The sequence below is a fragment of the Solenopsis invicta genome, chromosome 1 (assembly GCF_016802725.1).
Source record: "Solenopsis invicta isolate M01_SB chromosome 1, UNIL_Sinv_3.0, whole genome shotgun sequence".
In the NCBI taxonomy this organism is placed as follows: domain Eukaryota; kingdom Metazoa; phylum Arthropoda; class Insecta; order Hymenoptera; family Formicidae; genus Solenopsis; species Solenopsis invicta.
Genome location: NC_052664.1, coordinates 10,768,460 through 10,793,598, shown reverse-complemented (window position 1 = coordinate 10,793,598; position 25,139 = coordinate 10,768,460). Strand labels below are relative to the sequence as shown.

Sequence of the window (25,139 nt, the reverse complement as noted above, 5' to 3'; positions counted from 1 at the left end):
AACTTTTATTACGATAGAAGCGCTTCTTTCTTGTTGCAGTGGACTCCAAACGGAAAGAGATATCACGATTTATTTCTTTGCCTTTCGTCTTTCATTCACAACAATCGATTATAAATAATGTAAATTACACCTGTCGCGGCTCTTTTGCTCACGTCAATCGTCATTTGGAAATTATAATGTATTATCAAATAATTTTAGACCTCATGTTTTGAAGAATATTTGTTTCTATCATAATGGAACAATTAATATATTTAAAATTCCTCGTGATACAATGTGAAGGAGCAGAACTGCAATGAGAGAGAATCAAACCCGAATCAAGATAAAAAACTAACATTTAAACTTATATTCTAAATTAAAATCTCAACATATAAAGTACAAAGCTAATTTCCCTCAGCCAAAATTTCACGACATACACACAAACACCTTTTCCGATATTTAAATCGTCTTCGTACATTTTTAAAAATAAATTCAAATAAAAATGCTATTAAAGTAAACAGCCAGCTCAAAAATATTAGATAAAGTTTTTATACTTTAAAATGTTTCAACTTTTAATCAGTGTGTGCTAGCGCTACAAAAACTTTCGTAAGAATAATCCGCTTGGAATTCGTTAAGAGATACATGCTAATAGCTACAATCGTATATGCTAATTAAATATATCGTGGACGTCCCTCTTTAAATTCCAAATGAAGAAGAGCTCTTATAAATGGCATAATTACGAATTTATACAAATGATTTAACGGGAGGAGCGGGGAAAGAGATATAATTCCTCCGTTACACCTATCGCGATTCTTCTAGGCGCGTTCAAGGCTTTTCAATTAAATTTTTATTTTCTCTTGGAATCAGCAGCACTCTTTTTATCTTCCAATGGAAGGCGCTTAATTGTCTCGCATAATCGTTACAAAGGCATAGATCATCGTCTCTCAGTAATTTATTATATCTCGGCTACGCCTTCCACGCCGCCGTATTTTTTCATACGGCCGATAATCCATTGCATCGCGTAGCGATGTAATAAATCGGTCGCGAGTATCGGCCGATCATTGCGAGTACTTTCCTCAGTTTTACGATCAGAATCTTAGTTAGTCGTAGAAGCGCACCGAGAAAAGTATCGACAACACAAACTCGTGATTGCGTTCCTTCGCTTTTTTCCTCTTTCTCTCTCTCTCTCTCTCTCATCCGTAAATCTAAAACGGCTTTACGCAAATAGGTAGGCTTTTAGGTTTTACGACGAAAAGTACCGAAGGTAAATACGGTTTAACGCCGTACAAATAACGCTGCCGGTCTCGAGGCTCGTTTCGAGCAGACGGAAGAGAAGTAAAGGTTTCAGAAGCTTCATCAGGCTGGACGTAAAATTGGGAACCGCCGCCAAGAAAAATATCCGCCCGCGCTCATTTACTCCGGTTTCATCTTCATTCGCGCACCACTGAAAGATCTACGACGAAGATCACGAAGACCACGTTTTGCCACGTGGCGATGCGCAATAAACTACGACATCAGCCGTATCCATCGCAGCGTTTTCCGCGAAGATTCAATATTTCCGGGACTTGAAAAATAATACTGACATCGTTATCGACGCGAAGTAGACGGCAACAGAGTCACATGCGATTTATTGTAGATAGAAGAACAATTTCAAAAACCAGCGACGTCAGCCACCTACCTACGGATACCTACGGTATCGATGTACCAAGAATTCGAGTTTATCAATGTTATCGAATGTATCAAGTTTATCGACGTAACGTAACGAGGATATCGAAGATGACTACGCTTGCAGCATAAACACAGTCGAAATAACGAAGAATATCTTTAAGGATCAAAATAAAAATCGAGACAACAAGCCATGGCCGTCTGATGTAACATTTACGTCTAAATAACGATTTATTTGCAATTTCTAAAGTTGACGTTCTCGCAGCAACGAGAGAAAGAGAGGGAAACGAGGGAGAAAGACGAGAGGGACAACAACCACGCGCGCACGTGTGTCGCAATGTCCCTTAACGACTGACGGCTGCTGGAGAACCGGTCGACCTCGATACACCTCGAGGCCCGGTTCCCCTGCACATATTACACGCCGAGTAATATACGTATTCCCGATACATATACATCGTGCACGAGCTGGGATTTTGCACAATCGCCGATGCCGCTGCCGCCGCCGCCGCCGCTGCCGTCGCTCACCAAGTTAAAACTATACCGTGGAAAATCGGTTTTACCGTGCCTCGTTTAAATAACGGATCCCACGTTTTTGCGCGACACAAGCCTCACAGCGAGAGAGAGAGAGAGAGAGAGAGAGAGAGAGAGAGAGAGAGACCTAGCTATTATAACTGCGCTCTCTTCTACTCCATATGGGTGTAGTATTTAATCCTTCAGTTAAGTTGGAAGATCGCGTGAAGAAACGTTTAGACTTACCCGCTCTTTTTTTCCCAATTCCGAACACTGACAAACTACAAATATCTCCATCTATTTAAAATATTTGTAATTTTTTACAAGTCAGGATTGATCCAAGTTCTGAGAAATTCATCCTTTTCAGGAAGGAATGAAGGTTTCTCGTAATCCGCGAGTTAAGAGTCTATTTCGAAATCTTTATAATGCAACTTATAAAACAACGGAAAAAGACTATATCGGTTACTAACTTTATCTTCTTCAAGAGTCCATATTTCGAGAATCTATTATACAATAACTGGAGAGATTCGATTGACAGCATTACGCTCATCAAGCGCGATGAATGACATTTTTCCTAGACACAGTCTGCAAGTTGAGAATCGATATTTCGAGAGTTCACGATACAAGTGAAAAGTTCGTTCATTACACAAGTTCATCGAGCGTCAGATTAATAGTATGCTTTCCAGAACAACAGAAAAATTATCATTGATTTGTTTTCTTTTTATTTGAAAAATAAAATGTAGAAACGCTTTACAAGCCGTTCCTTCAGATCGCCGTAGTCTTCTGCTTCTACAATGTATTCAATTGTAACACGCGTTATAAACGCACACGGCGACATAATGGCGTATGTCGATACCGTTCGACGGATCAATTTACCTGTTCCCCGTGTGTTTCACAACAAGGCTTATCGTGTCGTTGCCGAAGCGAACGAGTGCGCGCGAGTCCCGCCGACAAATCCGATGGCTATTAGCGCCATTAAAATCTTGTTTAGTTGCGTCAGAGTTCGAGCAGATTTATCGCGCGATTGCACGGTGACATTTGCCCGCCACTTCTAATTATCTGATACGCGTTTTTCTCTTCCAAGATCTCACACGTAGCTCCAAAGTTGCTCCGAGTAATTAGTTTCTTAACCGTTTAAGTAATATTTCGTAATTTCTACGAAACTTGCTGTAATCGCGAAAAATTGCTTGTTTTGTTATTACGTTGCGGCATAGATACGATCGGGCATAGACGGTTTACCGTCGCTTACTTAATAAAACAGAAAACAGGAAAAAATGCAAATACAAAAATACAAACAGGTTGCGTGCGCGCCGCGAGCGTACGTATATTTTATAAATAAGATTCAAATTACATTCAGCAGTCCGTATATTTTCTATTTTAATCCTGTATAAGATATAAATAGATGATCACAGACATGTAAATGTAAGGTTAAAAACTTCTCACGGTTTCTTCGGCTAATTTCTCTCCATAAATAAAATATCAGGTTAATAATATTCTAGTTGGGTGTAAAAAAATTTACGGATACAGACTAAGAGCCTCAGAATCGAGGGAATTTTATTTTAACGGAGTTTTCTTTCGATCGCATGGAGATAAATTCGGGCAAGTGCTCGACCTGAAAAGTATAAAAGAAGAACATGCAATTGCATTTTTACTAAAGAAAAGAAACGCGACGAATCGGATCGTACGTAGGAAAGGAAACGTGAGGAAATCTATCGCACTCTGTATCAAATAAATCTGCAATTTTAATTGAACGCAACCTGCTGTACGGGAATTAAGCGCGGCATGCGTAACGCGCGATTTTTCCCGATTGCGGTCGCTCACCCGATTTAACACACAGCACAGTTCCACAATAATCGCGGCGCGGTGAAGTGAGCACCGACGGCACGCTCGACGATTTAGCTCGAATCATTCAACCCCCAATTGCCTCTTGGAGCGTGTCGCGGCCGACAGTATCGGGCCAATCGGTCCTCACTGTGACGTAAACCGCAATGGAGAGTTACCGGATGATTAGTAAAGAGCGGCGGTGGCAACGGCAACGGCAACGGCGATAGCGTTACGCCGCGCCGCGCCGCGCCGCGCCGCGAGATACCCCGTTCGTGAAAGTAACGGGCCACGCGTTTACATTTTTCAATGCAACTGCGCTCACGAGTGCACACACGCGCTCGGTCGAGCCGAGTTTATGATTTTGCTTAATTAATGGTCTCCTCGTCGGCTGGCCGCCCTCCCGCCCCCACCTGCTCCCGGCCTCTCGCCGCTACCAGCGGCGGTGGCGGCCCGGCGGCCATTAGCCCGCACGGATTGCGCAATTTCGGGAAATTGCGAAGTAATTCGCGGTTGCGGCCACTCTCGACGCAGAGCCGGCGACGACGCTGGCGGGCGAGGCGAGGCGAGGCGAGGCAACGCGACGCGACTGGTTAGCTAAAGGCACAGAAAAGAACTCGTGGATTCTACGAAAGGACGGTCGTTGCTGGCTCGATGACGCTTGGTCCATCGCGATCAATTCGACGACGAAGTGAAAAAAAAAAAGAAGAGAGGGATGGGAACACAATTACGTCGGGAGAATCGCGCGCGGTTAAGACGACCGGCGAATTTCGCGAATGTGTTAATTTGGATGATTCTTATGTAACTGAGATCAAGTATCGGTTTATATTTGGCTTGAAGACATTTTACGATTTCTTACGTCTTACGAATCATGATGTAATAAAAGTCGTTTTATCTGCTGTTATAATTTATAGAGAGAAATATGAGAGAAAAATAATACAAAAGTTACAAGCGAGGTTTTTAAGGCTAATATTATCAACAATCTTGAATATAATTACAAACGTTTCGACTCATCAGGTCACCTTCTGTTTAATATATATAAAAATAATACTTAGCTGAATAACAGTAAACATAAACGATCAATCGATTAAAAATTAAATTTGTTCGCACATTACGTGTCAATGTAGAATATTAAAAAAAAACTTGATAATTCTTGATCTGCGTACATGTTTCTTTATAAATTTCGGACTGTTATACAACAAAGTTTCAAATGCAGAGGTCACAATTCTCAGAAATAAAAAGGATTTGCTTCATTGACTGCTGGAATATGTAATAACAACAATAGCATTACTAAAAATACTAAAATGTGAGAGAGAGAATTATGTTCAAATATATAATTTAAGCTTCTCTAAAAAAATTTTTCCTAAAGAAATTTTGAACGTTTATTCTCTTGGATTTTTTTTCATTAAATATGTTTCGTTCTTTCGTATGAGTTAAAAAAATAAAAAAAATATATAATAAAATCATATTACACGATATAATGAATCGCTTGTATGCTAGTTTTATTTTCTCTCTAAATCGGCAAAATTTTGCTTCATTTCAATGCTATACTTATAACTATATCAATCTGTGAAATATGCACCGTCTATCAATGATACTACATTAATTCCGATCAGTGAGTTTTCTCTCTCTTAATCGGAACCTGAGAGACAATGAAGGAATACTCATTGACACAGTTGACTCATCAGTTATAGCACTGCAATGAATGATACCCCGATTCCGATTTAGAGAGCCGTGTTCAGAAAGAATTTTGAAGAAAAATAGAGAAATATCTATCTACAATTGTAAAACATTAACGTAAAATGTAAAATGTAACATTAACGCGAAACGGATTTTCTATTTGCGAAATATGCCGGCAGTAATTCTGAATTGTTATTGTCTACAGTTGCCGTGGCGATTTGTTGTTCCTCCCTTCACCGCTATAATTACATTACCACTACTCAGATAGTCCCAGTTGCGTTCATTACACTACCCGCCACCACCACCACCACCATCACCATCATGTTGCCCATATTTCGTGTCTAAGTGAGAAATCAGATGTAAAAGACAAGAAAGAGAGAGTAGGAAGGTAACAACTTATTTTCAACAAAAGGAGGCCCGTGTAAAGTGCGGGCCGTCTAAAGAGAAAAAATAAAAAAAGAAATGTCTACGATACCGATGCTATTCTGAGTACTGAGTTCCCAGTCTTTCATGAGGATTTCTCGGGCAGGTCAGGATGACGGCGACGTGGGTACACCTATAATGCAGACAGTGATCGTCACATATAAACTGACGTAAACATCGTGTTATGCAATTGTGTCGAAAGTTCACTAAAGTACAGTATTATATCTAAAATAAAAGAGGGAAATATTCAGTGCACATTTTTAAAAATACAAGTGACTTCTATGAGCTATATTAATTATTTATAGAAAATTATTTACCTATAATTTTCTATAATTTTCTATAAATAACGTAATCTTTCACATTTCACAGTTTCTAGTTTAAGTCGTTACCTAGATAACAGATAATAGATTTAGTCTAGATTTTCAATTATGAGTAAACAGTAAAAAGTTCCATCACATTAATATTTGAACCTATATTACGGTCTTGTTGAAGAAAAATTGTGATTGATTTAATTTGAGCGAATAATTGTTTTTGCGCTGCGCAAAAGTTTTGTATTTGGCTTACAATTGGTAATGTTAAATAAAAGAGTACGTTGAACGGAAAGAAGTCTAACGGAGTTTTCTTCTGTTCTCCGAACAGACACAATTTACGATCGAAAATCCGCCGAAGCAAAGCGCGATAATTATATCCGCGTGCGAGTTTTTCTTTCGAAAAGACCGGACGTCCTAACTTTCACACGTGCAACGTTTCTGCGGTGAAATCGGCGCGTTATAAGTTGCGAGGTGAGCAACAGTCGCGACTCACCCGCTCGCGGTTACGCTTACTAGCGTCTTCGGAAAGCGTGAAGAGCAATGAGACAGGTCGGCCTCTGCACGCATGCGTACATTACCACAAATGTGTGTAAACATCCCCTAAAATTACCTTGAAACGACACGTAGGGCGATGAATGTAATTTCGTTTAATTTGGTTTAATTAACAAAATCGATCGTTCGTTTCTGGTGCGCGCACACACACACACACACACACACACATTAAAATGAGATTTTATTTTACGTTAGAAGAAATGATGCATCGCAAATTGTTTTATTTAAAAAAAAATTATATACATATATATATATAATATATATATTGTATAAAAGTTAGAAGACAAGCTGAATGTACAGAATGCATAAATATGAATCATTGTTTTAATTTAATAAACATTGAATTTAAATGCAGATGAAAAGAACAGTGAATAAAATAGCGATGGCAAATCGAGTATTTTATTGCTGTAGCAATATGCGAATAAAATTCATAAAATTAATTATCCCACGTGTACGTAAATTTAGAATAAATTCACATCGAGAGGTCAAAAAATATTTCAAGAGTTTATAAAAATCGAATCATATCGAACACTTTTTAATGTGGTTTATACAGCAATGATATGGAAATCGAAGAGTTGTAAAAAAACGTTAGATTTAAGTCGATTTTCAGTCCCATTTATGTCCCATAAATCAGGACGGGATCTATAATTTCATTAAAAAACTGTAAAAATAAATTAATGAATCTTCCAAATTTTTGCCTGCACTATCTTCATTGATGCATATAATAATAAAGATATATAAATTCAATGAAGATAAATAAAGTCACACGCAATCCATGTATCACTAAAATTCATAAATACCATAAGTATCTATATCAGGGATTCCTAAAGTATGAGTCGCGACGGATACTCGATTGCTCACGTCGCTAATTGGCTAATTTAATATAAAATATTCTGTTTGGCTGTTTCAAGGGACAAGTTGCGCTATAAGTGATTGTGATTAATTGCAACATGATTAAACGGAATGCTCCCAGTCGCGAACTGATGTTTGGTAGGTCATGAAAAATTTTTCAGCGATGATACAGGAATCGTAAATTTCAAAATAAATTATAATTATTAAATTTCTTGATTAATGATTTGATATCGAAACCATCTTCAATAGAGAAAATGAGCTTTCTTTTCCTCCACATTCTTGTCACCTTCGTACTTTATTATGTAGTTGAGAAATAGATTTATAAAATTATATATTAAATTTAAAAAATTAAAAAGTAGGAGGAGTAGAGTAATACATATAAATGAAAATTAAATAATTAAATTATTTCCATCTGCCTCTCCGCTTTTTCATATTCCATAATGCTAGGTCATATTACCAAGTTTGTGAAATTCCGATTTATATTATTTCATATTTTTCTTCATATCTCAATTGTAACCGGCGTGGAAAAATTCATATAATAATAACTTACTGTGAAATTTAATGCATGAAAAATTGATATAAATCAAAGAAAACTATTAATACATATATTCATAAAAAATTCATGTTAATACATAGAAAATCTTAAAATCATCGGAAATCTTTCTCTAAAAGATCGCATTTTATTTTCAACTCAGAATAATTCAAATTCACGCTCCATTGGCCTTTGTAGATTCCTATTTTTCTTTTTGCAGCAGTCCAAAAAATAAACGGCGCGGAATAATTCATCGCTTTGACGAATTTTTCGAAAAATATTCAGCATAGAAATAGTACACGAACACGTGAAATTGTTGCAATTTCAGTTCCGCCCATTCGAACGGCATAACGAATAGTTGATTTTTTTCTGAAACACCCATCTCTGTGTGTACATGGCATCGGAAATATTCCTTTAAATCAGAGGCATTCCATGGATGTGTCAATTCTCGTTTATTTCAACGTATTGCTTTTTTTGTATTTACAGATATCTAGAATATCGACGTAAATTTATACCGAAACAATCGTTTATCAATAAACTGCATAAGGAAATGAATGCCAAGTTTTGCCAATTAATCAACAAAGAGAAATAACAGAGAAATTGTTTCACATAATTATTACCGAGCATTAATTCCCGATTCTGTGCAACTTAGCAATTATGACGGTAAACTAACGGAAAATGTGTTGAATGGTCGCGAGCGTTTCCCAGACACATCAATGTGAATTCATTGTTAATGTATATCTCTCTGGACACCGCAACGACGTCAAAGTAGTTTATTTGCGACGGGAAAGCTACTGCGCGCGCGGAAGAACCAACAATGGCGAAAACCAGCCGAAACGGATGGAAATATGTGAGAGAGAGAGGAAGAAAAAAGTAACGCGGGTGTCTCACCGCAAGAGCGCCGAAAAGTTTATTTGTTTCATGCCTATTTACGGTGTAATTCGAGTCTCCTTTTTACGTTGTCCTTTACGCACCGTTCTAAATCTCGCCTGTCAGCAATTACGCGCGAATATTTCCACGACAAAGGACCACGCTGATTCGTCAGCGGTCCGACAACAACGATCGATTCGATTACGAAACATTACTAACCGACATCGTATCCCGGAAAAAAATATTATTAATTCTCGCATTATGTATTTCAAATCTACGCTTGCTTTCGATTTGCTTCATAATGTCAGCATTTTCATTGTCATTACACCGTTCATTTTCAATGTCTCGTGACACGACGATCACTCATCGATGGTAACATCGCGATGAAGATAAAATATGTGCGTTTTGCATAGCATTTTCGATTTTTTTTTTTTTTTTTAATTCCAATCTAAAACCATTTCTTCTTATCGCGAGTAAAGCCCGAAAGAGCGTAGCCGAAACTATAATAATTCCTCTTTTTTTTAATCCGCTCTTGCTTCGAAAGTGGAGCACTTTGTGGCATGTGCCGCATCCCGTTTACATACACGTGCATTTTTTTTTTAACTACTGCTGAAAAATCCACGCAACGAGACGAGTTCGCCGCGCATAAAGCGGGGTCCCCGCGAAAGAATGCGAGGTCCCAAGGAACGTTCCTCCTCTCTATGCGGAAAGGAATCTCGAGGGTGAAGCGCGCCCGAGGCATCATCCGACATCGGGCACGACGCCCGCGGCATCAGGAAGCTAAGTGCACCTGCATATTCGTGCATACGTGCACGCATGCACGCGAGCTTCCTTAAACCGTATAATCCCGGGAATGTATTGGGTCAACAAAGAGCCGTGGGGAGAGAGAGACCCCGAGTGTTCGTGTAAACTATCGCGTGAAGCGTTTTGGAGCTGTTTACGGCTGTTTGCGCGTGTGTATTTATTAGCCGTGTAGATCTGAGCGAAAGAGGCCAATAAGGTTAATAAGATATTACTACGTCGTAATATCACGCTGATATGGATCTCGCGCCTTAAAACACACCGGAAGGCATCCAAGCGATGACATTTCGCATGCTCTACTCGATAATTTAGATCTTTTTTTGGCTACTTGCCGTAACTCTATAAGATGTAATATTTAATCCTGGCGGAAGTCGATGTATAAATTAGACTGCTTAAGAATTCCGATATGTCGTATCATACACGAAGAATCGCTTCGTATTAAACTCATCGACGTGTTTCCAAAAATAGACATCCACTGCATAATTTCAAAATGTCGCGGGTCATCCAGATTAGCATTCTGATATATACATATGTTTCAGGAGAATAAACAATTTATTATTAAAAACAATGAGAGAAGCGTTTGGTGTTCGTAACTATAATTGCATGATAAAATAATTATGGTTAATAACTCCATTTTTACAGTTACTGTTATAATATTAGTGATAATAAAACTGTATGTATGTACAGTTTTGTCAAATATAAAAAAAAATTACTATAACATTAGGGCAATTACAAATATTAATGTAGTAAAATATCAAAGTGTGAATGATAAATAAAATAAATATTTTTTTGTAATAAATGCAACTGCAATTATAATGAATATAATTTTCTTAACGCAGTTGTTTACTTGGCAGTAATATAACTAAAAAAATGAGTAAAAAAAATCATAAAACAAATCATTTTTAAACGGTATGTATGACTGGATTAAGAGCACATTTAACTACATTTTAAATTACATATTTATTGTAAAAACGTATTGTGAAAACTAAAAAGAATAATTGTAAAAGTAATCATTTGCACAAAATACATGCAACATATGTATTTTTGATTACATTTATAAATAACAACATATCTTTTTCCTAAAAAAAAAAAAAATAGAAACTATAGTAAAGAGAATTAAATTAAATTGTCTATAAAACCGATAAATTTTATTATATTTTAAATTACTAGTTTTACACCATTGTTATTTCCTGTGTGCAATTACGTATGAATGAATACCGAACAGTGTTTATAAACAGTTCTTTTTTTTATAAAAGGTGAATATTTGGACATTCACGTTCGTGTTTGTGAGCTGTTCATTTTTTTCTCTTGCACCAAATATCAACATTCGATCAGATTCAATGTTCGTTATCAGGATAAATCAAAAATAATCAGGATATAGTAATTATACTACATAATAAAAATAAATTATAGCACCATTATGATTTTTTAAATACAGATTTATATATAAAAATGAAAATAGATTATATTATTTGAATAACCTTTACAAATTTAGGCATGCTAAAATCAAAGTATAAAATATAAAATTTTTTATTTTTATAATATTTATGTAATATAATACGCAACTGTGCATTTATGAACGCTTATAGCTATACACGAGAAAAACAATAATGGTTGAACTAACACAAGATACGTTTGGTTAAGCAAATTTTGAAAGTAAACAGAGTTTCTGGTTATTATGACTAAATAATTTTGGTATGTAACCAAAACATTTAGGTATAATAGTTATAAGGATCTCGTTCAAACTTTCTCGTTGGATCTACGAAACTTCTACTATACAGCAGTATACAACACTGCCATCAGATGACTGTGACGACGTTCTATTTCTCGTAAGAAAAATACAAAACAAAATAAAAGAAACAGCATTATGAGATTTTTCACCGATGCTTTAATAAAACAATTCCTCTTACAAGCCCTAAAAATTGAGAAAATCAAAGTAAATAAGAGATGTATTTTGACAGCACACTTTCTAGTTCTGTAATTTGTTTCTAGTTATTATATATTAGAATCACATAAACATGATAGATGTAATTAAAAGGTTGAATATTATTATTAATAAGATTTACTATCAACGAGTATGATTTCTTGTTCTCTTAATTATGCTATCACAGTATTTTATAGTACAATTTACTATATGCAAATTCTGTTTAAGAATGTAAGATAATCATACGATATATTAGTTGTATAAATGCATAATTGCACAATCGATGATCCTAATGCATTATTGAAGTAGCTATAATTTACATGGCTAAAATAATTATGAATTTACATTTGGCACTGAAAATGACTATAAAAGTTCGTTAAATTATGGTGATCATTTCTTTCTCTCGTAATGTAATCATTTCCATAATACATACATTGTAAAGAAAATGAAGATAGAAAGATGCAAGCTGATAAACAAGATAAAACATTCTGAGAAGTGCTTAACGATTTTTTTTCACGATTTTTCAATTATTTATATGGCGAACATTACTGCTTATTATTAAGTTTACGCGTCGATTTAAACTGAAATTGCAGAGAGTGAACAACCACTAGCGGCGGAAATCTCGCGTTCGCCATTAGTGAGCTACACGTTTACACACTTGTATTCGACTTGTATAACGGATCGCGATGCAGGCATTCATTACACACTACATTCACTACCTCGGGTATACCTCCACGTGAACTACCGAGGCAGGAGTCAAGAAACGTTCCGTGACTTGAACACGACCTCCATTAGCCTTTCTCGATCAGACCGCTAATTAGTCGGCATCGGCAAGTGATCGAGCTGCAGCCTCCGCGCATCCGCGCTTCCTCTCTCCGCGTGTCTCTTTAGCCTTCGACGTTTCTCGCAAATATTAAAACAGCGCGTATCAGGCCGAAACGGCCTGAAGAATGATACGGATGAGACGAAATTTATGAGGAGGCTTTCAGTAAATTTACATAGCGAATAAAGCGGTTTCCACTTCATTGTGGAAAAAGAAAGAATATTCCAAAGAGAAGAAAACCTTTCCCGAATTTTTATTCTACTGCGCTCCATTTTATTTGTATGGACGACTGTTGTTGGGTTTTCACGCACTTCTAATATGGCTAATTTCAAACTATCATTTCTTATATGTTTAGTATCAAATTGTAATTCATTTTTCTTTATTAATTTCGTTAAAAAAAAAAAAAGCATAAGAAAAAAGACCTAACATATGACTTCCTTTGGAAAATGGAGGTTCTCGAAAGCAATTGGTGAAACGATTATTAACCAGCGATCGACGTGAGGATCTTTTGCACTCGTCTCTCTTGAAAATCATCGATCGCCATTCCGTTCTCCGCGAATGAACCGTTAATCGTTTGACGTAACGGCAGCAGCAGCGGCGGCACGGCGGCTTGGTACCGCGGCAGGGCAGGTTTCAGGTGGCCAGTGGTATCGCGAAACAACGTGGAATGGCGGAGAGCAATGGATAACCAGCGTGCAATTAACACAGCAGAAGCCTCCGCTTGATTTTACACGAGCCGCCCGCGGTAACCACCCCGTCCACCTCCTCTTCATCACGATAATCCACCCCTCTTTCTCTCTCTGTCTCTCTCCCTCACCCTCTCCCTCACGGCCAGGCTCGAGCTCGGCGAACGCGGACGGGAAGCGCGCGGCGCGCATTTAATTTGCAAATGCAGATTGCTTTCCATTTTAATATAAATTGTTCGAAACAAAGGCAGTAATTATGCCGTGCTCCCGCGCTTTCAAAATGGCGGGGCGCACTCGTTAGCGTCTCACTCTCGGTCGCGCTCCCCTCCCCTCCCGCCCCCGCCCGCCAAAATTCCCTCCCTTTCTCGTTCCTCTCCATAACGGATATTATAGCCGTGAAGTGCGTGGAAGCGAGAACCCATGCGGAATGAAAACGAAAGAGAAAGCGAATCAATTGGAGCTAGAGGTGCACGATCGTGCGAGAATTTTGAATCTCTGCGGCGCATCTGAAAAACACTCGGAAAAAGTATCGGAAGGTATACGCACGATCCGTATGAAAATCAGGGGGATTCGAAGGCGATTCTGCTTTAATTAAAATGAGAGATATCCAGATACTAATAATTAAAAATAGAAATACCTCTTTACGAAACAGATAAACTGTTTTTCTACAATACATACATAGTCGATTATACCTATATATACAGCCATTGACAAAATTATTATAGGCACCCTATTTATTTAACAATTTTTTCAATTTGTAAAGAAATACATAACGCTATCTTTATAAACGTTGTCATTTATTTCTTAAATAACCACATAAACTAATGTTTGCTTGGTCCACCATTGTTTTTTATAACTTATTTTTTAGCTTACGCAATTTAGTTATAAAAAATTTTGAAAAAGCAAGGGTGCCTAATAATTTTGTCAATGGCAGTACGTCCTTGGCAGTTGTAAGATTGAATAAAGACGTTACATCTTTATGTATTGTAAAGTATGTGACATCGATTCTAGTAGAGGAAGTTAGAAGCTGCAACTTTGTAATTATCGATGTGTGACGGATATTATTTTAAAAGAAAAATTTAATTATCATAATAAAATTTGCATAATTTATAAAATGCACAATATCTACATTTGCCAAATTAAATTTCGTTATATATATAAAACTGCAAAGACAATTAAATTTCCGTCAAATTAGGACACTGGATACATTTGAGATATTCTTATTGAAAACATCGAATAAGCACGTTTGAAATGTTTTATATAAAAATGTCTACCATTATTTTGTCAGAATTTTTCAATTTAAACCATTTGAAGTGTTGAACTTTTGATACGCGAGATGCAAATGAAACTTTTGTTCAGAGAAAACTGCTAAAAAATTGGGCAAAACAAATTGCATTGTCGATTCTCGAAGTTTTAACTCGCGAAATATTTCATTTTACTGTTATTTTAAAAAAGTGACAAAAATATTTGCTAAATAAAGAGTTGGCACTTGGAATTTATCAAAGAATCGTTGGTGGAATATTTCAATTTCTTGCAAATAATTCAAAAGCAAACACAGATGGTCTTGTTCAACTCATGTACTTTATTTGAAGAACGAATTTGCCCGGATGAGCATTAAAAGACAACAAGAAAGTTAAGAGAGTTAGTTTTATCGAATACGAGTTTATAGAATTTTTCAGATGAAATAGTAATTCGGTCAAATGGTGTTTCGAACAAATGACTGGTCGGCTGTCCCATTAAAACGCTCCGAGCGATACGAGGCGGGCCGCTTTGACGAACCTCACCCTCGATCGCTGCATGTGAATGGCGGGGGAATGCCCGCGGGCAGATCAGCGCGGCAAAATTTTCGCTTTGCTCGCTGGCGCATAACGCAATGGGCATACATACATGAACAGGACGCTCGCAATACACAGCCCCACACATCTTGCTCGCATCTCGACAGCAGGCCTTGACGCAGATAATAACGTAATTTAGCCGTGTGTGTATATCTGGGGGAGGTGGACGGCGGTGGCGCGTAATCGCATGAGTTGCTCTGCGTTGATGGTCTATTTGCCGCGTACTAATTCGCGAAAGCCGCGCGGCCCCGATTGAAATGCGTCCAGGGATGTTAAATCTGCTCAGGTCAGATGGTTACGTATGACTACTTCGCTGCTGGATGTTACAATCGTTTGCGCCCGTACTTCTCTTCGAAACGAGAAAGCACATCCAATTTCAGCTTGCTACTTTTTACTTTACGCTCACTTTTCTCCTCCATTACTTTCACTATATTTATCAATTAAAATTGAAGGTGCAAAGATATCAAGATATCAAAAGATGATCTCTGTATTCCTTCATGTAACGAAAGAATGAATCGCAAATCCGTTGTATCGCGAGCGATATGCGTGGAATCGTCGCGACGCCGGGCATCGAGACGCTTACGGTCATCGCCGAAGCGATCGAGCATGCAGCCACGAGTAAGAACCAGCCGGTGGTGGAAGCGTTCGCGAGGGAGCGCGAGGCTTTACGCGGTTGCCATACACGGGGATGGAGTGCCGAGTGTGCATCGCCACCAGTGAATTTGGCTGCAGGATCCGAGATTCTACCGGCTCGCGGACGATGCACGGCCAACGTTCTCGGCCGTATGGAGTCGAGAGTATTCTCTGTCCGCTCCATCTGTCTAGCTCTCTCTCTCTCCCTCTCTGCTTCTCTATCTTCCCGATTCGGGCATATATAGAGATAGAACAAGATAGATAGCGATAGCATTGGGCCGAAGAGCAAGTGAGAGGAGGTGCAGTGGAAGGGAGAGAGAGAGAGAGAGAGAGAGAGCCAGAGTACCAGCCGAATTCCTAGCATACCGCGGGGCCAACTGGTTAGCGAGCGATTTACGATATTGTAAACCGATGCGACGGCGGCTGCCGTGCCCACCGCCGAACCTCAATCTAATAGTGGCGACTCCAACCTCCGATGCTAGCCAAAGGCACGTCGCGTCGTTCTCCCGTGACTCTACAACTCGTGGAGGACTTGTCGCGCGACCTTTTTCGTCCACGTCTCGTCATCAACGCGATCAGCGAGATCGCGTCTTCCACCGCTAGTCGAATCCGGCTTGAACGTACGACGCCTATGAAATAATCGTTAAACGAATTCTGAACGAATTCCATGGAATGACCCATCGAAAACGTATCGGAAACATGGTGCTCTTAATCAGGAACACTTGATGAAGATGGGAATACAAAATGCAACCAATAAACATACAACGTTTCGAACAATTCAATTACGAGGAGAGAGATTAAAATATAATGTAAAATTAAGTAATAGAAAAAATAAAAAAAATATTAACAATTAATATATAAACAAATAAGCGATCACAGTTCAATATATATATATATAATTGCAATTCACCATATAGAAAAGATCAATAATGAGCACTTGAGTTAGATGTAAATAATATAATTGATTCTGAAATCGTGAAACTAACAATATGATATTAAAACATTCATGGACATTTCGCACTTGCTTATTCTTCATCAACATCGTATGATAACGATATTCAACAACCACGAGTTATATATCTGTTACTTTACATGAATAAATATATCACGCTATTAAGACAGATGTCCGAGTATATTAAAAGCTTTGTTAAGACGCTTACGTAAACCAGTGTTTAGGCGTTACAAATAAATCTCACAAACAGTCGTGGTCAATTATGAAATTCATTGTCCTGTTCAAATAGAGATTAGATATAAACGTCTTCGTTGCAGAGCGAAAATGTGTATTATCCACCCTTTGTTTTCTCTATTACGTGTTCGTTGTTAACGGAATGTCACGATATCCTGGTTATTGTGGTTGAATCATACAAAACTAACAAGTGTCTAGGGATTAATTTACTGATAAACTCGATTATAAGAGCTACGGATTGACAACTATTAAAAGATATTAATTTTTACTATATTCTGTTTTTGTACTAATTCACATCGCCATGATGGACCAATGAAAAACGTTTAATCTTTTTACACATTACACTACCTACATAATTATATCTGTACAATTAAAAAACCACTAGTTCTAAGTTGTAACATAAATTACATGGACTTCTGCAAGAAATTTCATGTTTATTTAAAAAAAAAATGTAGGTCAAATTTAAATTAATTAATAGTAGAACTAGAATGGACAGGTGCGTATAATTTTTATTCTATCTATCGTGATGAACAAGATTCCTACTGGTTCTAATTAAATTTGGATCGAGCGGGTAGAGAATGCGAATATGAAGCTTACGTGAATAATGTGCGCGAATTGACACACGGTCGAATCTACATAATGTATCGAGATTCCCGGCATCAACGTTCGCAGAAGCTAATATCAAATCACCAGTTCGCGTGACTGCCGACTGACTTTTGTGTTATCGACATAATGTTCGTTGATGTACAATAATGATCGAGAGGTAGGGAACAATGAGCACGATCGGTCTCGGCCATTTGGCGTTACGTTGTTACACAGAGATGTAGCTGAAAGTAAAAATTTCGGGAAGCTGTGGAATTAACTAAATTCACTATATGTGTGTATCGATAATGTAATGCTCATTAGTTTTCGGTAATTTTCGGTAATTTTTCTACCAATGAAAAGTTTATGGAAAAAGAGTTGCGAGAAATAATTATAATTATTGGATATCATTATTTTCTTCAACGAACAAATCAACATTATGTTTTTGCATATTTCATAAACTGGGTATTGATTTACGTGAATGGTACGTTAACTTTCAAGGTAATTTCAATGTACATAAAAGTCTTCATTACTTCAAAAAGATAATTGGTTTCCTTGAACACCTGTGACCTATTTTTTTCTCTACAGTTAAAAACCAAGCGACGCGTGGTCGTGTGCACATGTCGAAAAATCACTCGAACGAGCGTGTCGCTTTGAGATCGGTGCTCCGCGCGCGATTCATTTTTTGTCGTCTGCGCAGATTGCCTATCTGCTCCGCCAATAAATCCCTTTTTCTGGCCGTATTTTGAAACGAATTTTTTTCCGTGACGAGTAAAGACTGAAGCGTCATTTACGATAGAATGTCAGAAAGAACCATTTGCGATATTGAGATATCGTTAACGCACCGATATTCATATTTTCGACATGCGTGGCTGCGAAAGTCTTTTTTTCTTCCGAAAGTAGGTTACATCGTTCTCTCCGATGGTACAATAGAGCTTCATAAAAGTTCATCGTCTATGTCAAAAACACGTGCGATAAGAGTACACGAGCCACAGCGAACTCGTTTAATAATTAGAGATGGTAGTGAAAGAGACGGAGCAAAAGCAAGGGGCGCGGAGGAACAGTGGAAAAGGCAGGGCGACAATGAGATGCGAGGGGGACGGGGCAAGGATCCGGAAGAGATGGTGTACAACACGCGCGTGGTCGAGAAAGGGACGGATAGGGAGGGAAGGAGACCGCGTACGGTAATCTAGTTGCAAACATAGCTCGGGGTTGGAGCTCGAGTAGCCATGCGGAATAATGATATGTAATCGCGAAACTCTCCTGCGGGATCACGCGTGTGCGTGGCGCGAGTGCCTATAGAGGCGCGAGTTGGGATTCGGAGAATCGTTATGGAACGACCAACCGCGCGCGCGCGCACCGCAATAATCAACCACGGTACCGCGATAATCAACACGGATATAGCCGGTGACATCTAACTTATAGCCGGTGACATCTAACTTTCGTGTTAATTGTAGCTGGGAGCAACCCGCGATTTCACAGTCCGACCTGTGAATCGTGTTTTAACGATTGTTCCGCGACTAGACCGACGATTCACTTGTCTCGATTAAAATAGTCAAACGAGAATCGAGGATTTAGAATTTTCATAGAGGACACTGAAATCAGAAAGCTTCTCAATTCTCAATTTCAAAATTATTCTATTAAATTACTTTATTATTTTTACGTTCGTCATTTGGTAATGGTATTCCTGTCACCTCAAGATTCCGTAAAACCTTTGCGATTATGGAGACAGTGGAAAATCCATTGGAGTGCAAACAAAGGGATTTGTTTGTAAGCAACTTTGTTAAAAGAGAAAATGTTGTATCTAGGCATTAATCGTACAGCTGTTAGGAACTCTTCTTTGTAAATGAAAGTGTATTTACTGATCATGTCCCATTTAGTAAAAATATTGTCAAACGCCAATCTAGATGGAACATTAGTAAATAAAGAATAAAATAACACCAAATTGGTATCTTTGGATTGGACTCCAAAGAGGTAGCACTTAATTTACTTACTAAATGGTAGTTGTTTTCCACATGGCTAAAGGCTAGGCAGGCTGTCCTTAATAATGTGTAAGTAACAAGAAAGATCATATAAGAGGCTATCGATGGATGAGACAATTGCTTTAAGCGGGTTCCTTTGTTTATGAATCTGGTAATCCCTAAGCTCTAGATACTTTTCTCTGTGGGTATTAACATTCTGTAGATGTTATCAGTAAAACCCTTCCATCTCGATAACAGACAATGACATTTGTTCGTTAATTTCCTGGTCGAATCGCCATTGACTGCACTTAACCATTTACTCATTGTATGGTGAAAAGTTTCAGCTTTATTCAAAGTTAGAGAGAGCTGATTAATGATATATTCAGAATATTCTAAAACGTATGTTGCGCATGAATGCGGGCCGCATGTACATATAATAGAAATAGGTAATTTCTCTTCTGTGAAAAAGACGACGGAAGAAGTTAGTTGAATAAAATCTCTGATCTCTCTTGAAACTATGAAACAAGCGGGAACATGAAAGCTATTCCGGCTGAGGTTAGTATGTAAACTATTATCATATATATTATTCCGAGATTTTTAATTCAATCTTAATACATAAACGTTCCATTTATTACGATGCGCATATAATGAGTATAAAAGCGCCATTATAGTACGCAAATACGGCTGTCAATAGCTCCGCCTTTGGCTACGAAAACGGGGATGTGGGGAATTGCTCGAACGTACAAGACCCGTTCGTTTAACATCCGAAGAGAAATTAGATCCGTGATTAACAAACTAGACACGCAAACGCTGGCCGACCGAGAGAGCAAAATTCCGCTTGACTCGAAGAGCTACCTACGAAAGCCGACCCAGAAGCGGATTTCCAGCACGCGGAGCGCCGAAGCAACTATCAGCCGCGCCTCGTATCGCCGCATTCGTGGCATGTTGCGCGTTGCGCATAGACGGTGAAAATTTCTCCGCGAGCCTTGCTCGGCAGGCGAATCGCTGTATTTTGTCCCTTTAGGGCTCCGAATCTCGCTTGTCTATTCCGGCATTCGCGGCGCCCGCCGTTTGTTAACGCACGACTACGCGACCTTCGATCCGCATTCTCCGTTCCCTCCTCTCTCTTTCTCTCTCTCTCTTTCTCTCGTGCTGACGCCGCACACCCTCGATTCCCGTTCGAACGCGCGTGCACCTGCAACTCGCGTGCAGTCGCATTTTTGCGGTTGGCGCGATCGTCCCGACCGTAAATATGAGTGTGATTACTTTTAATTCCCTCTATTCGATCCCTGACCGTTCCCGCCCAAGTGCATCTATCCTATTTCACAGCATCCACGTCCCCTGCTCTCTCCTCCCTTCCCACATCTGATCCCACCCGTCGCATACGTCTGACCGCTAGTTAATCATGTGCGTCGACCGCGTCGCTGATGAATCCGCGCATCGATGCCATCGATGTCTACATTATATCTTGTCCAAATTCTATTCCACATTACAATAATGTGGTTGCAATTTTCATACGTGTGTCGTAAAAAGATTGATACGGATTCCTCGATACCAAAGAAGATTCCAGGGGAGATTGAAAAAGAAAAAGATATATTATTTAAATTACGCGATATTTTATCTCGACAAAGAGAGACTACCGTTTCTCCCATTAAATTCGAAGAAGTAGCTAAAAGAAAAAAAAAAACGTGGAAAATCTAGCGCATTCTGTATACACAAGAAGTCTCACGTAATAAATAATTAGTATAATAAACATGAGGTCGTTATTCAAAATAACATATTGCTACGATGGAAATTAATTTTATGACGCTTTTCATCTGGGGTAGCGTATGAAATAATGATACACTTTGCCGGAGCAACCTGTCATCTAAGTGGTGCGTTAATTACTATCACGTGTTTCAATGTTCGCTGCTAAACTAACGCGATACGCCCTATGAATTAACGCTCTCAAAAGTGCAAACAATTACACGCGGGAACGGCGGCGTTTTCCCGAGGAAATTTATATTCCGTGCAAATTCCCGTAAGATTGCAGGTTGCAGATAAAGTCTCCGCAGCACTTGCGAGGTTGCGCGCAATCTGAAAATCGTTGGAAAACTCACGGTGCACGTAGGTGCACCGGCAATGAACTTTCATGAATTTACGACGACGCATCGGGTTCGATAATTAAGGCCGAGAAAGACGACGCACGGCGACGACGACGTCGACAGCGACATTATCTCGTAGTTTGGCCAAACGCCAAAGGAAGGGAGACGCGCGCCAGGAACACGTGCGTGAAGCCACGCTGCTAACCGTGAATCACGCGCTCGAATCGGTTCTATGAGAGCGAAAATTTGTGAGGCCGAGTAATATGCCTTCGCGTAACACGTAGCGACGAACGAACCAGAGATAAACGATATTCAAATCGACGATTCTTCTCACTAAATAATCATTTTACATACAATCAAGATATTAAGAAAGATATTAAAAATTTACAATAATAATAAAATTGGGACCGATAAAAATGTTACATATGAGGAAGAGATGACCAATATCGGTCCGGCAGCAGAATCTTGGTATCTAATAATAATTTTTGTGCGAATTTTTTTGTGTAAACTGCGCGCTGCATATTCATCGGTCTCGAAATACAGTGCTTAAGTCGGAATATGTCACCAATTAAATTAATGAACAACCTCAGCCAAGTGTTTCACAATCATTGTTGTTACACAAAGTGTTTTCTCAATAAATTCATTACAGCTTTTTCAAGTTGAGCAGTGTTAAATTGTTCGTCAATTTAAAAATGTATGTGCGTGCGTGCGTGCGTGCGTGCGTGCGTGCGTGCGTGCGTGCGTGCGTGTGTGCGCGCGCGCGTGTCATTTTAAAAAATTACCAAAAATATAAAAATTTCATAGGTATTCTATTATTATTATGTTTGAGTATCTGTGTAAAATTTAAATACAATTCTTCTATTCGTTTAAAAGTTATTTAATTTTTTGTTTACTCTTGATTCTTAAGTAAAATCGCATTTGGTAGTATTTCTTTAGTTCTTTGGAAATTTGATGAGTAGATATTGCAAATTAAATTAAAATTTGTACATATGGTACACTCTAATAAATATTCGTACAAAATTTTATTTAACTCTACTTACTCGTTTAAAAGTTATTTATCTAAAACTGTAGTAAAATATGGTCATTTTCGCTGCAAAAACAATTGAACAAATTTTTCGTTGTTTACTTCTTTGCAGCGAGTAGAACCTTTATAGAACCTTTCGGATATTCGCGACTAAATTTTTGTTGTTGATTAGGGAAAAAAAAAGAATAACTCCAAAAAGCCTTCAGTTTTCAAATAACTCTTAGCTCGTATTGTATAGGCAAAACATTCTTAATTTATGATATTACGTATTCCGGTTAAGCACTGTGTTTCAAGATAAACATGTGCTTTAAGAACAAATATCAGTTCACGTGAGTTGAAGAGTTATAAAAAATTCATACAAAAATTATTGTCAGGCAGCAAATTGCAAATCGTTCCAAGCTCGAGAGGGACCCTCTCTTTTTTATGTATAAAAATGAACTCAGTCGTCCCATGTACACGACGTTATTCTTTTTCAAAACAATGTTGACTGCACATAATAGATATTTTCTTCACGATCGATCGTTTCCGCGGCGCGCCGACTTAATTCAGCATCGTGCAGTCACGATGCATTATATTGTAATGCGGCGAACAGACGTGCACGCAACGACACGCGATTACGAGGGCGTAAGGAGGGCCGTTCCGGCGTGATTACGGCGGAAGAAACGTTAACGATCGACCGGAGTGATTCATTTGCCACGCTGCAATCGTCCGAAGAGCATACAATGCGATGGCGTACGCGATTAAATTTAGCCGCGCGAGGATGCACCTCATGCGGTACGTTGCCCAGATATATTATGATTGCGATGGCGATTATTAGTAGTGTCGAGTGATCGACGAGGTCGCGCACGGCGATTATTATGCGCGACGTGTGAAATATTATTACGATCGACACTTTTGCAGAAAGTGATTCATCGTGCGACGATGTTACGCTCTGTAATATACGCGCTTTATCTCCACCCAATTTATTTTGCGTTATTACAAAACGTGACAAACCCGCTGCCACAAAGTGGAAGAAAATCAGCTGTAATGAGCGCTCGTTATTGGGAATTTTGATGAACGCATCGAGATATTAAAACCTCGTCATTGAACAAATTAATTTATGAACGTATCAGTTTATGCGACCCGAGTGCGGCGTAACGAGCGCGGCACGATAGATATTTAATCTATTTATCATGTTATTTGTAATACTGAACGTAATACAATATCGCTTCCAACAGGGAAAATTGTTATATGGCGACCTTTGAATAAGAATTAACCACATGTCTATATATATATATTTTTTTTTTTTTTTTGAAGTACGATAAAAGCTCTTGTAATCGAATCGCTTCTCCATACGTAATTGATTAATTTTTTCTCAATTGAAACAAACTTTTTAAGTCTGAGATCACACAATGTAATCGAATATCACTGAAATTAACGTAAACATTTGATAAATTCAGATTATGAACAAAATTCTTGATTCCACTTGCAATAAATGAAGCGAAATTGTTCGTCAAAAGTATCAACATGTATTTATTTATCATCTTGGATATTCCCTAGTAATGTAAAATGTAAATTTCGATTAAAAATTCTGTCGAGGAAAGACTCATCGGCAAACCGGCAGCTGACATCTGTTCCAAAGTGTTACTAGGAGAAATGATTTGAAATACATTTAAAATACAAGAGAAATATTTCAAGTACAACGACGACATATTTTTATACGCTCCGAGATTTCGAAGACGGGGCGAGCTCCTGCGCGCTCTAAAAGCGGACACGAGATTTATTTAAAATTCGACGCCGCTCGAGCTCATGCCAAAGGGACAAAGACGCGCCCCGCTCAAAGGACACGGACGGAAGCTGCCGCGTGTTAAGGATGGAATTGTAAATCAAGCTAGAAAGATCCTTGATCCTTCGCACGAGTCACTCGAGTACATGCCGCGAGCCGCATGTACACACATACGCGTACGCACACTCAAGCATCTACTTAGGACTGCTCTTTTTCGCGAGTAAATTCACGCGAGAGAGAGAGAAGACTCCGAGGGCTGTCGCGACTTATCTTATCCACGGTAAAATTTAAATTCAAACCGACTGACAACATGTACGTGTACGCGTGCGCGCATGCGTGCTTATGTGTGTGTGTGTGTGTGTGTGCGTGTGTGTGTGTGCATGTGTGCGCGTCTCTCAGGACCGTTCCGCAGCCTCTTCTCGCGTAGGAGGTCGGCCAAGGTGGGCGGATTGTCGGTCGGCTATCGGAAATATTTTCCAACGCCGAGAATTTATCGGGCGTCTGCCCGGAAATATTTGAAAATTCCTTCGACGACGAGGGAGGTAAAAGGTAGAAGAGGGAGAGAGAAAGAGAGAAGGAGAGAGGGAAAGAGAGAAAGAGAGAGAGAGAGAGCAAGCAGGAGGCGAAACGGAGGCGCTCCCGG

General features: G+C 38.8%; 1 protein-coding gene across 7 annotated transcripts in view; it reads right to left on the bottom strand.

Moving 5' to 3' along the window:
- LOC105200450 (protein scalloped) overlaps window positions 1-25,139 on the bottom strand; it is a 213,456-nt gene that overhangs the window by 114,339 nt on the left and 73,978 nt on the right. For 5 of the 7 annotated variants that reach the window (XM_026138739.2, XM_026138742.2, XM_026138738.2 and 2 more), the window contains exon 2: window positions 6,128-6,208. The exons of 1 other annotated variant lie outside the window; for it this stretch is intronic. In XM_026138739.2, coding sequence (XP_025994524.1) covers window positions 6,128-6,164 — 37 coding nt within the window. In that variant the 5' untranslated portion in view covers window positions 6,165-6,208. Of the gene's footprint in view, window positions 1-6,127; window positions 7,131-25,139 lie in introns of those variants that run through there. One more of the 7 variants, XM_039453185.1, reaches the window with a different exon arrangement.